The sequence below is a fragment of the Agelaius tricolor genome, unplaced genomic scaffold, assembly GCF_023055355.1.
Source record: "Agelaius tricolor isolate 1412-34295 unplaced genomic scaffold, bAgeTri1.0.p SCAF_11, whole genome shotgun sequence".
Lineage (NCBI taxonomy): Eukaryota > Metazoa > Chordata > Aves > Passeriformes > Icteridae > Agelaius > Agelaius tricolor.
Window position 1 is genome coordinate 279,437 of NW_027269271.1, and position 11,614 is coordinate 291,050.

The following is an 11,614-nucleotide window of genomic DNA, read 5'->3' on the forward strand; positions in this document are numbered from 1 at the left end:
AAATTAGTAAATGAATTTCATTGGTAGCAATTAATGAAATTATTCCATCGTATGTGGGGGGACAGTACCACCAATATATTTGGAAAAGCAAAGAAAATTAATTAATTGAAAATGCACAAAGGAAGATTTACTCAGTTGTAGTTTTCTTCCCAGATGCCTATGCAATGACTAAAAAAGACATTTCAATAAAAAATTAAATTAACACAAAGAAACTTGAAGACCTTCTTATTGAAGACAGCTGTATTGTGAAACAATAATTTGCTCTGAATGCCAAGGACATTTGTTATAAAGCAGCTGCCTATTTATTAAATATTATCATAGTGTGTTATCGACCATATTTCTACATCTCCTATTTTGAATTAGCATAAAACAAGTTTAAAAGAGGATTTAAATATTTTTGCAAGCTTCAGATAAGGTGACAAATGAAGGAGTAAATGTATTCAGGTCTCCTGAAAGGGATTTATTTTGGAGCCTGTACTTCTAAAGAGGAATCAACAGCAAACAAAGAAACCAAAACATTATGCTTAAAAATCTCAAATTGCTTTGAAAAATGAAGCAAACACTGGAAAAAAACAACAATGGCAAAGTTTTTTATTAGGAAGGTAGCTCAAGTGTCTAGCATATTCCATCCTGCTTCTTGAATATTTCTCTACTGTTATTAGAAAGCATCATGTGCAATTTGTACTTAAAAACAAGTTGGCACAGGTGATTCTTGAAAGTGGCTTCTGCAATCCCTTTAATAATGAACAATTATCTGTACTGAATTGCAATGGGAGACATTATAAATTCCTAAAGCCTCAATGTTTTTCCTCACAGAAACGGGAGCCATCTCTTCTGATTTCTGTCCTGGTGCTTCTTCACCAGTTCCTTGTACACTTCTGACCTCAGAAACCTGGGAAAAGAATCCTTCGCCATGAGACAGTAGACTGAGCTCTGAGCAGCATCAAAGCAGCTGAGGGTGGGCTCAGAGATGTTCTGGGAGATGTCATTTTTGGTATGGAAGTCAATATTTATCTGTAGGAAGAAAGGAGCATGAAAGTAGTGTCAGTTTGCTCAGAAAGCTGAGGTCTGTTTGTGTCCAGGACACAAGCTGCATTTGAATTTCCTCCCAAATAACCTGACTGATGCAAATAAACAGGAAGCTCATCCCTTCCTTTTCTAGCAGACTGAATTCTTCATTTCATTTGGCTCTTAAAAAGATGGCATCACTGAAAAAAATAAGGGAAAAACTTGCTTTTCCTTCTCATCTTTCTGCCAAGCCAAATCCTATGAAGTACTGATTACCAAAGAGTAAATTAAAGGCAAAGGTACTCAGCATCATTTTAGACTTTGGCCCTATATATTTTTAAAGGATTTTTTGTTTTTAACAATAATATCAATCAATCATCTTATTATTGATTGATATGATTACATTTCAATCATCTGTAATACGTGGGAATGTTTAAAGCACTCTTGCTAGCAAATGCAAAAACATCAGTGTAAATGTTTAAGGTGCAGAAAGTGAATAATGATTAATAAGCAATTTATCTTTCACAGTAAGCCTTTTGAAATAATTACAAAATTGAATTCTATGATGGAAATTTTTGCATTCTCTTCATGTCAAAAATACCTACACAAAAGAACAAATGCAATCATAAACCTATTAATGTTCTGGTACATTGAATACAGAAGAGATGGTGCTTACTGCATTACAAAAAATGATTAGAGAAAACAAATTATATTGAGCATAAACTTCCTTAAAACTTCTGGCAGAAATTTCAGAAGACGAGGTAAACTTATTCCCAGTGTGAAGAATGTAAAGAATGTGAAGTGTAAACCATAACATCTTTGCTTCATGGAGTTGCACAAGGTGTTTACGTGGTAAATAATGGACATTAAAATGGGAGTTACAACCAGGATGAATTGTATTTTTGGTCATTCTTTGAGGTCTGGATCTGAACTTTCCACTTCATCGCTATCCTCAGTACCCAAAGCACACACAGGAAAAACTGTTTACCTCCTTTGGAGCATCAGCTTGTATAAAGTCAGAATAAATCTTCTGGGCTTTCAACGCAATCTTAGTGGAGGATTTGGTTTTCTTGAAGTCCTCACAGGCTAGCCAGAACTCCACATTCTCCTCACTGAATTCAGACTTCAAAAATGTCCGAAAAGCTGCCAGGCCCTCTGGGGGAAATGCATCAGATAGTGGATGGAGGAAAACTGAAAGGCCAGTGCAATTTATGTACGTGCATACTCACATGTGTGTATGTACATATATATTTTTTTTTTAAATTTTTTTTTTTACAGTATGTGTATAGTGTAACCTATGTTTCTGCCACTCTTTTACATGTCAGGCAGCAATCAGGTTTGAGAAGCCGCTGCAGGGGAAACAAATAGGAGATTAAATTACAGTGCTGATAAGAGGACTACTAAGAGAGTTTTTCAGTGAGTTGCCAACCAAGGATTGCTCCCAACAGCTGCCTGCTGTGGTTTGGTCTCTTTAGCACTGGTACATTTGTTAAAAGGGGATTCCAAAGGATTTGTAGTGGCTGGGAAATCAGATATTTGAGGCTGACCCCTTGGCTGAGAAGCAAATAGAAATGTAGGTCACACTGTGCTAGTGTGCTTCCCCCACGGCTGAGGTTCCCTGCCCAAATGGGGCTTCCATCTCCTTTCAAGGAAAGATTAAGACCTGGATAAAAGATGGACTCCATGTTACTTTTGTTACTTCTTTGTTCCTCTTTTTTCTTTTTTTTCTTTTTTATTTTTTTTCACTTTGAAGGGGAAAAAATGAAACAAATAAAGGTTTGTTTGGAATAAATGGTTTTTAAATTAATCCAAATCAGAACCTCTGAGTAAAGAAAGCTGACAGTACCTAAATTTAGTAGTGTTAGTCAAGTTAATGCTATCCAGGAACAGGGTGGAGGCATCCCAAGGTCCAGGCCACAATATTACTGCTGGGAAATGGGGCAGGGGCAAGGAAATTTCCAAGCTGCATGTGGTTTGTGGTGTCAGGTATGTAGAAATGGCATTTCTAGGAGAAGTGACTTTAGACATGTCATTTTTTGTTTGACTAGAAGTCACTGCACAACGCACATATTTCTCAGGAATATCTAAGGAAACGTTTGTAGGTTTTTGTGAAAAAAATTATTAAAAATGAAACCTCTGCAAAGGGAATTTAGCAGTTACTTTAATAAAAACTATTTCATAGCATTTCTGCCTGCCTTTGAGCCCTGGACAGAAGGTATGTTGTGTTTGCAGCTTGGACAAACCTCTCAGGACAGCCGCTCCCCCACCTCCATCAGCAGCTCTGGTCAGTTCAGTGCATGTGGGGAGCTGAATGGAGAGCAGTGTGAAAACCTGGCAGGAATATTTGGTAAATGGGATGACAAATGTTTTAAAAACACATATGTTTTTCCATCCCTTCTTACCTTTATTGGATAGTACTGTATCCACAGACTCAGACCAGGCCATGGTTTCCCCAGCGTTTGACCTGTGAAAACAACATCTGCCCTTGAAAATAGCATTGTGGTCTCTGCCCTGTGCAGCCTGGGGTGGCTGAGAGCCTACAGTGGTGTGGCTGGCTGCTTGGGAGAGGGGCTCAGCCACTCCTCCTGCCCTACACACAGCAAAACAGGGATATTGGCACTGCTTACTTGACTGTTCATCCTGGAAATACTCGTAGTGCTTGCAGCTGGTGGAGCTCTAATAAAGCATAGGAGAGGTAGGAATGTTCTAGAGTGTGCACTGAATTTCTTCTCGAGTTCAAATGGATTAGGCATTAATTTATATGGCATTTTTTTTGCTTGTAATGACAGGAATTATCTAAAAATATTACCAAGCTAACACTAATAGGAAACATGGGCCTCATATGAGCTTCTAGGGGGCATAAATAATTGAGTAAATTCATAGCTTTGACTCTTCCCCTGCAACTTACTGTAGGCTTCTGCTAGACATGAGGGTAAACACTTTCTTCTGCATAAAATAGTGCCAGTTTTCTTAAAACAAACAAACCCTACCAAAAAAAACAACCAACCAAAAAAAAAAAAAAAAAAACCAAAACCCCAAAAAACTAAGTGTTAAAAACAATCATAAGCACTCTCAAGTTCCGTAAAAAACATTTGATATTCTTTAGGGGGCTCTGAGAGCTCAGCTGTCAAAACCCTGCACTCTGAATTATAGAGGTTGGTTTGAGAGCTGTGTTCCACAGCTGCTTCTCAGCATCATCAGTAATGGTATTTTCTAATTGCAAATTTATAAAGAGATCATATAATAATTTCAGGATATTATGTGGCTGTAGTTATAATTATTACAAGGGATGGTGACAGTGACACCTTAAACAAGCAAGCTTTCTTGTAGCTCTCCACTTGTATACAGAGTGCAAAATCTGTATTTAAACAAGAAAAAAAATGTGCATATTTATAAGTATATATAAAGACATACATGAGGGAAGCTGGAGTGCAAATATAGAAAGTCTGTGAAAACACAAATGAAAACCAAACATAGCATTATGTTGTATTTTGTGAGACATCATGTGATGATAGCATTAATCAGCAGAGAATTTGTTTTAGCAACAATAAGAAACTTTTATCAAATATATGATAAATTTTCAGGATTTTTGTTAAATATTTACTAGCTTTCTTGTAAAGCAAAAAAGCAAAATGAAAGACCAGGATAAAGCAGACAGTTTTGCTTCTTGTTCTTATGGGTAATATTAGTTGTTTTAATATTTATTCACCAGTCAGAATGATCTCACTGACTGTGTGGGATTTACTTGAATGGAAATGGCAAGCAGAATTGACAACAAGGAATCAGAATAGTCATATCCCCTTCAAAGGGTGAAGGAAAATAAAGCTGTACAGATTATTCAAACTTGGTCATCCCGTCACATAAATTTCCTACCGTTAAAATAGCCATAAACAGCAACTCACTTCACTGGCATTTTTTGTTCCACTGTTTGTCTGTCTGACTGTCTCAGGGAAGGCAGAGTTTTGTATTCTGACTGATCTTCAAGCTGAAGATACTGCAGGAACAATACAGTTAGCATGTGAATAATCAAACAGGACAATGCACACTGACAAACCTTCTCAACATTTTCTTTAAAACTATTTCTTTCAGAAATGTGGCCTATTTTTAAGCAGTGCCACTCTCACCTAATAGTGGCCATAGTACAAAAGGAATAGGGGCAATGGCAACACATTCCTGCCCAGGGTCATGGGTGGTGGAGCAAGTCCAGAGGAGGGCAGCAGGTGGTGAAGGGCTGGAGCACAGGTCTGATGAGAAGCAGCTGAGGGAGCTGGGGTGTTTAGCCTGGAGAAAAGCTCCAGAGGGGACCTTATTGCTCCCTGGAACTGGCTGAGAAGGGATTGTAGCCAGCTGCTGGTCTATGTAATTTGTCTCTTGCTCTTGATAATTATTCTTTCATCCCCAGCTCTTGGCTCCCTCTGTATAACCCTTGCTGTCCCTCACTCTCCTGAACAAGCAGGCTTACTGATTGATTTCTTGCCTCACTCCAAATCTTGTCCTGAGGCCAAATCCTTTACTCAGATTACCCAGATTCCTGGTTCTTAATGTCTCCACTTGGCATAAACTTCCAGTGGTTCAGGAACTGGGATCTCCGCTCTCCCAACTTGCAGATTTAGGGATTTTTGTCTTCTCAATTAAAATATTTTACACCTAAAAATATTTTATACCAGAGCAGCCTTAGGAGTTTAAGTCTCATTTGATTTTCCTCTGTGGTACAATCATGAGCAAAGCTGACTCCTGCCTGCCTGAGAACATCTTTCTTATTTTTGCCATGTTCATCTTCTAAGAGCAGAAAGAAAAACACAAGCACCACATGCCATGTTTCACCCTTAGCAATGTTAAGAGGTTATTCCTTATCCTTATCCTTTGTAGATCTGCAAAAGAAGTTTCGGGCCAATCTATTTTATGAACTTCACATGGAACAAAAACCGGTGAATCTGGTCAATTGTGCTCCAGGAAGATGAAATCAGATGGAAACAGATACGGAGAGGTGGGACAAGCAGGAGAATTGAACTGTCTTGCAGGAGAAGAATGAAAGATGAGTTTGTCTCTAAGATGAAAGCAGAGAGGAGCTATGATTGCCCTCTGAATACAGAGAGGTAACCTGCTGAGAAAAAAAAAAATATTTCAGCATAATGGTTATACTGACAAAAGAAAAAATGTATAGAAGCAGCCAGTGAATAAATTCAGACTGAAAACCAGAATAAGACTTCACAAACTGTTGTTTTTTGCAGTCTCCCAGTAGAACCTTTTTCCCTTTCTATTCTTCTGTACTTTGAAGATAGAGATTCATATAATTATGAGATTATTTTAAATTGTTGTCTTCATTAATAGAACACTAGAAATTATGACCTAAGATGCCCTTTAGTCCCACATATTACTAAAAATATTCTTGGCAGCAAAATATTAATACTTTCTGTAATTCCTTAGCTTTGCATCTGCTTGCTTCTAAACATTATAGCAGAAGAACAGAAATGTTAATTGGTCATTTTTTCTTATTTAGAGAATATCTTGTGTGCCAGAGTGGACCAAAAGCCTTTCGTGCATTGTGCTCATGAGACTAACTTCAGCATCTTACAGCTGGGGAGAAAACTTTCAGCATCTGCACTGACATCAAATCCTTTGTGCTTGATTCAGTCCCAGGTTTGAGCTTTGGCAAAAGGAAATAAACATCATATAAAATCCAACTGATATTTATCTGTGGAGCTTCTGACTGGGCAGAGCGTAAACAGCTACAATTTGAATTTTTTAACAGTGTCATGCCAGAAAAGTCAGTCCAGTCCAGTTGTTGAGGACAGAGGTGGCACTAAATTAGGCAATTCATAATTTATGGCTGGCTCTGTTGATTTCTCTGTGTTTACCCTGTGCCTAATCCCAGTGGTTCTTCTATTTACCCACCTCAGAACTGTGACAATAAATTAATTTTTTTTTTGCTTTTTTAAAAGCTGTATTAACATTGTTATATCATTATTCCATTAACTCCTGTGAAACTATGAGAGAGAAGGTTGAGGACCTGTGCCTATTTTTAATTAAAATCATCAGATAATATACATTTATTTCAAAACAAAATTCCAGATAGTGCCACACATGCATTTTTAAAATTTCTACCTGATAGCCTGTTATCTGAATGAAGCAGACATGAACATCTCTTCAAGATTTTTCAGGACTGATGGATATTTTTGAAGTCAGTCTTAGCAGCCACAGGCTAAAACCCAGTAATATTTTACACACACAATAAATGGATGGATGCAGTCAGATTGCTTTTGCATTTTATGGGGTACTGCTCAAATCCACAAAACCACAAAGAAGCTGTGAGGGACTCTCATCACTGTGCAACATTCTCAGCAGTCAGTGACTGCTCAGTCTATGCAAGCTGAAAATGTTTTAGGTACGCAACAGGTTAATAGAATTGTTGTGATATTTGTACTGGGGCAATGAAAATAAGTTCACTAACCAAAGTTAGGCACAGCCACTTCTTCCCATAGAAACCAGATGGTTGTATTTTTCTGTACTTCCTCTGCTTGGAACTTAATAGTGTCTGGAAGGAAACTCTAATATTTCACTGAAATGTCATAGGAGAAAAAATGATCTTAGTATTAAAACAAATGCATCATCTGCTTGTGCAAGTGTTTTGGCTATTCATAAAACGCTTGTGCAAGTGTTTTGGCTATTCATAATAAACATCAAGGAAACAAGATGAAATACATAGTAGAGATGGGCTGGAAATTGCACATAGAATTAGTGCTAAACTTTTTGTGAATCTGGACCCAGCTGACATTGCTAGACCCAGCTGACACACACAGTTATAGCTGCAGTTCGGTCCTAGCTGAGACTGGACCTCCAGAGTCACTCAGACCCTTACTTGCTCAGCTAATTGCAAGACATTTTTCTCTTTATCTGTCAGGCCTGTGGCTTAACCTTCCAGTAACTCTGAGGACTGGGCTATGGATTTCTGAGTTCTCTGCCTTTGATGACATGGGAGAGCTGAAACTCTAGAAAAGGGAATGTGGATCTGATTTAACGTTCCCAACTTTGCCAATATTACTTGCTAAGGACCCCACATTAAATCCTTAGAACTTTTAGGCTCACAGCTTGACTTTTACTGATGCTCACCTTTTGTTCTTTAACTGTCTTTAGTTTCGCTGAATTATCTTCCTTTATGAAAAGCTATTGGCTGTTGCAGGCCATAAGACCTGTCATTTTTGTTCATCTGACTTGGATACTAATCACAATAGACAATCTAAATCAATGTTACATATTCAAACCATTGCTTTATTAACCTAAGTAATCATTTCCATTTACATATGTTCCTAAAAGGGCTCTGCCTTGTACTCACCCGAGCACAAAGTGAGAAAAGCTCACACTCCCCAGGGGATGTGCTGGTGTTTCCCAGCAGTTCAGTGTGTTAATGCTCCTCAGCACTTGGCCTCTGTTAATTCCATTCCATTCCATGCAGAGATTTGCTTGGATAGTGCTGGCTTGTACAAGGTAACCTCAGCAGAAAAAAAAAAATTAATATTCTGCTGCCCTGAGCAGTCAAAGCCCACGGGGACTTGGGTGCATCCCTTATGTTGGGAGAAGCCAATGTGATCCAAGCACTGCTGGCATCCTAAGAACATGGAAATGCCTGTCCCACGGGGATGCAAATACACCTTAATCAGAATACTATGTAAATGCCCACCTTCCCACAGCACTGCACAGCATGGGCAACTCACAAAATAATTGATATTTTTCCATGTGAATAACTCTGTGTGCCTTCAGTATGCCACAGAGTTGTTTTGCATAAGAAAATGAGCTGTTATTTTCCACCCAAGCAAACTATGCCCTTCAGGTGAAATGTTTTGATTTCAAGAACAAGCTGTCAAAATATTTTACAGCACTCTGGGCTCCTCATATTCATGATTTCCAAGTGCTGTACAATCAGAAACCTCCATTGGAAAAGAACTGAAAACAATTCTCAAGAAAATGTACAACCAGGAAAAACTGGAATAGCATTAGCTGCAGAAATTTAAAATGAGGCCACTAAGCTGTGAAGAAACAAGTGTGTCTTCATTACAAGCAAATTTTATGGTGAAGAAATGAGAGTTCAGAGTTGTCCTTTTTTTAGGCTTCAGCCTTATCTTCTGTCCTGCTTGAAAACTCTCAAATGACTGCTGTAGGATTGTGTTTCTTGATAGTTAATTTTAGTTACCCTTCATGGAGAAGGCAATGGTAGAGGCTAGACTGTAAATCTGGGAGTCCAGATAATTTCCTGTAAAGTATAAGGGAGAATTAGGAGGAGGTTACACAAACAGATTATATTTAGGAAAGAAGAGAGAAATTCACTCCTTTGATATGAAACCAGAAGGAGCTTTTATGAGACCAGCTCTAAGTGATAAGAGCACAACAAATGGAAGATAGCAACACATTAACAAGGAGAAAAGTAAAAATGGAAGCAAGCTTAGGTGGTGGATAGAGGAAATAAATTTTTTTCTTTGGCACAGAGCCACACAGGAGCTTAAAGTGCATTTGATTGAGGCATTTGACTAAAATGCAAAGAACAGAGTGGGATCTGGGATAGGCAACTGAGTAAGGTGTAAGTTCATGAGCATATGAATCATTGATGAGAGGAAGATGATTTTCTGCATTTTTTTTTCTCAGCTGATGTGTTTGGCAGCATGTGTGAAAAGGAGAGGGAACTGCATGCAAAGCAGTAGCTATTTAAGGCAGGCTGAGCAGCTGGGGACAAAAGGAGAGGAAAATGATCTGCTGTTTGTGAGTCACTTAAAAGTTGTAGCATGTAAAAGCACGTAAGAGCCGTGTTATTGATTGCCTGCTTCACTGGGAAATGGAAATCAGTCTTCTGTGAGATTCTTTATCTTTGATTTCATTCTTGCTTTTTGTCAGTTGAAAAATCAATCAAATTGTCTTTTGTTCAGTAAGAAATCCACAACCAGAAGAAGATATTTGGTCCTGTGTATTTCTACCTCCCTCAAATTAAACAAGAACAGCATCTTCAGCCAATTTAAAGCATCTAATTAGACTGAAGTGTTGAAACAGGAGAAAAACCTTGGTGCCACACAAGTCAGCAGATTGCTTCCCTCATGCTTTGTGTCTTGAGACTTCACCAATGTAAGGAGAAAAGTGCAGTGTTTGGGTAGGGTAAATTATTGTGTTGACAGGAGGAATATTTTGGGAGCTCTTGCTGAACCCTGAATGGCACATATAAAAAGCTGCTACATAAAACAATCTCCAGTAATGGTACTTGCCCAACTTAGTATATGTATTACTTGCATTAGAGTGGCTCAACAGGAGGATTTACATAACTGTGACATGGATTCTGCCAAAACTAGAGAAGCCTGACTGTGTTCTCTGGTACTACCCAGAGATTTGTGCTGAAAATCCATTTGTGCAGGGCCAGTCCTGAGTCTGATCAATCCTGTAACAGCATCACAGACTTGTACTAAACCCATACCTAGTTCATCTTCAGGACTGCAGCACAGCACTAAATAGTAGAGTGCTCATTTTCCCTCACTAAAAGGAGCCTCTTCTAGAAAAAAACCCATTGCCAGATAATTATTTCATTTTGGTTTATCTTTGTGTCCTTTGCCTTCCTTTCTCTGAGTTTATCTTGGCTTTCTTTTTACAGTAGTTCTCATGGCACTAGTCTGCTATAAATTCAGCTAGGGTTCATAATTATCTTTGGAAAACACACATGCATAAACAGCTAACAGGAATATCTTATTTGTTTGTTTTCATTATAAAACTCATAAGAGGGACTCGCACTGTCAGTACCGCAGACTGATGGGTTTGAGGAAGACCTCCCTGGAGATAAGCAAAATTTTCCATGTGTCTGTGAAATGAAATAAAGGGCACCTGCTGACTTCTATTTATCATTGCAGACCCTTCTGCCTAGCAGCTGGGATTTTGCTAACATGAAAATGTCTTAGATACTATATTTGTAATTCGGTTGGATTTTGGAACAGTATTAAATATATGTACTTTTTTCATTACTTTCCTTCATGGCAATCCATCCAAGATATGGATTCTCCGCGATTATGAAGGGACATAATCACACCAGGGTAGAATTTAGCTGCAAGTGTGCAGGTTTTATGTCTGTGTGGTAACAAGGCCAGTGCCAACACTCAGGTGGGGCTGTTCTCAAATCTCTTCCTCCAACACGGATCTTCGTACAGGATACAGGAACATGCATATTTTAAATATCTGTGAACTGGCATTCAGACATTGTTGGTGATACTAGAGACTCCCTCATCACAGAATCCCCAAGGCTGGAAGAGACCTTCAAGATCTAATCCAACCATTAATCGTCCCCAGCCACAGTCAGCCCTAAGCCATAGCCCCAAGCACCACAGCCAGAGGCCTCTTGAATTCTTCCAGAGACCGTGACCCCATCGCTTCCCTGGGCAGCTCATTCCAATGCCTGACCATTCTTTCAGTGAAAAAACCCCTTCGCCCAGGTTGTGACTGCTTTCACTGTCAGAAAGAGCCTATACCTGGTGTTTTGAGATCAGGGGAGGGTGATGAATAAACCAGCATGGATCATCATTACAAATGTGTTTCCTCTCTGTTCCCCAGGTAAAGGTAAGAGCTTGGAGATGGCTTCTGGGTC

At 38.8% G+C, this 11,614-nt stretch overlaps 1 protein-coding gene across 2 annotated transcripts; it reads right to left on the minus strand.

Moving 5' to 3' along the window:
* Nucleotides 1-336: 336 nt before the first annotated feature.
* RGS21 (regulator of G protein signaling 21) lies at nt 337-6,956 on the minus strand. Of its 2 annotated transcripts, XM_071435656.1 has the most exons (4): nt 4,911-6,956; nt 3,411-3,487; nt 1,997-2,163; nt 337-1,014 (listed from the first exon to the last, which is right to left on the minus strand). In XM_071435656.1, the coding sequence occupies exons 1-4, from the start codon at nt 5,024-5,026 to the stop codon at nt 811-813; spliced, it is 564 nt and encodes a 187-aa protein (XP_071291757.1). In that variant the 5' UTR covers nt 5,027-6,956; the 3' UTR covers nt 337-810. The 2 variants fall into 2 exon arrangements, with proteins under 2 accessions (XP_071291757.1, XP_071291758.1); XM_071435657.1 differs by lacking the exon at nt 4,911-6,956 and having other exon boundaries at nt 3,411-4,083.
* Nucleotides 6,957-11,614: the final 4,658 nt, after the last annotated feature.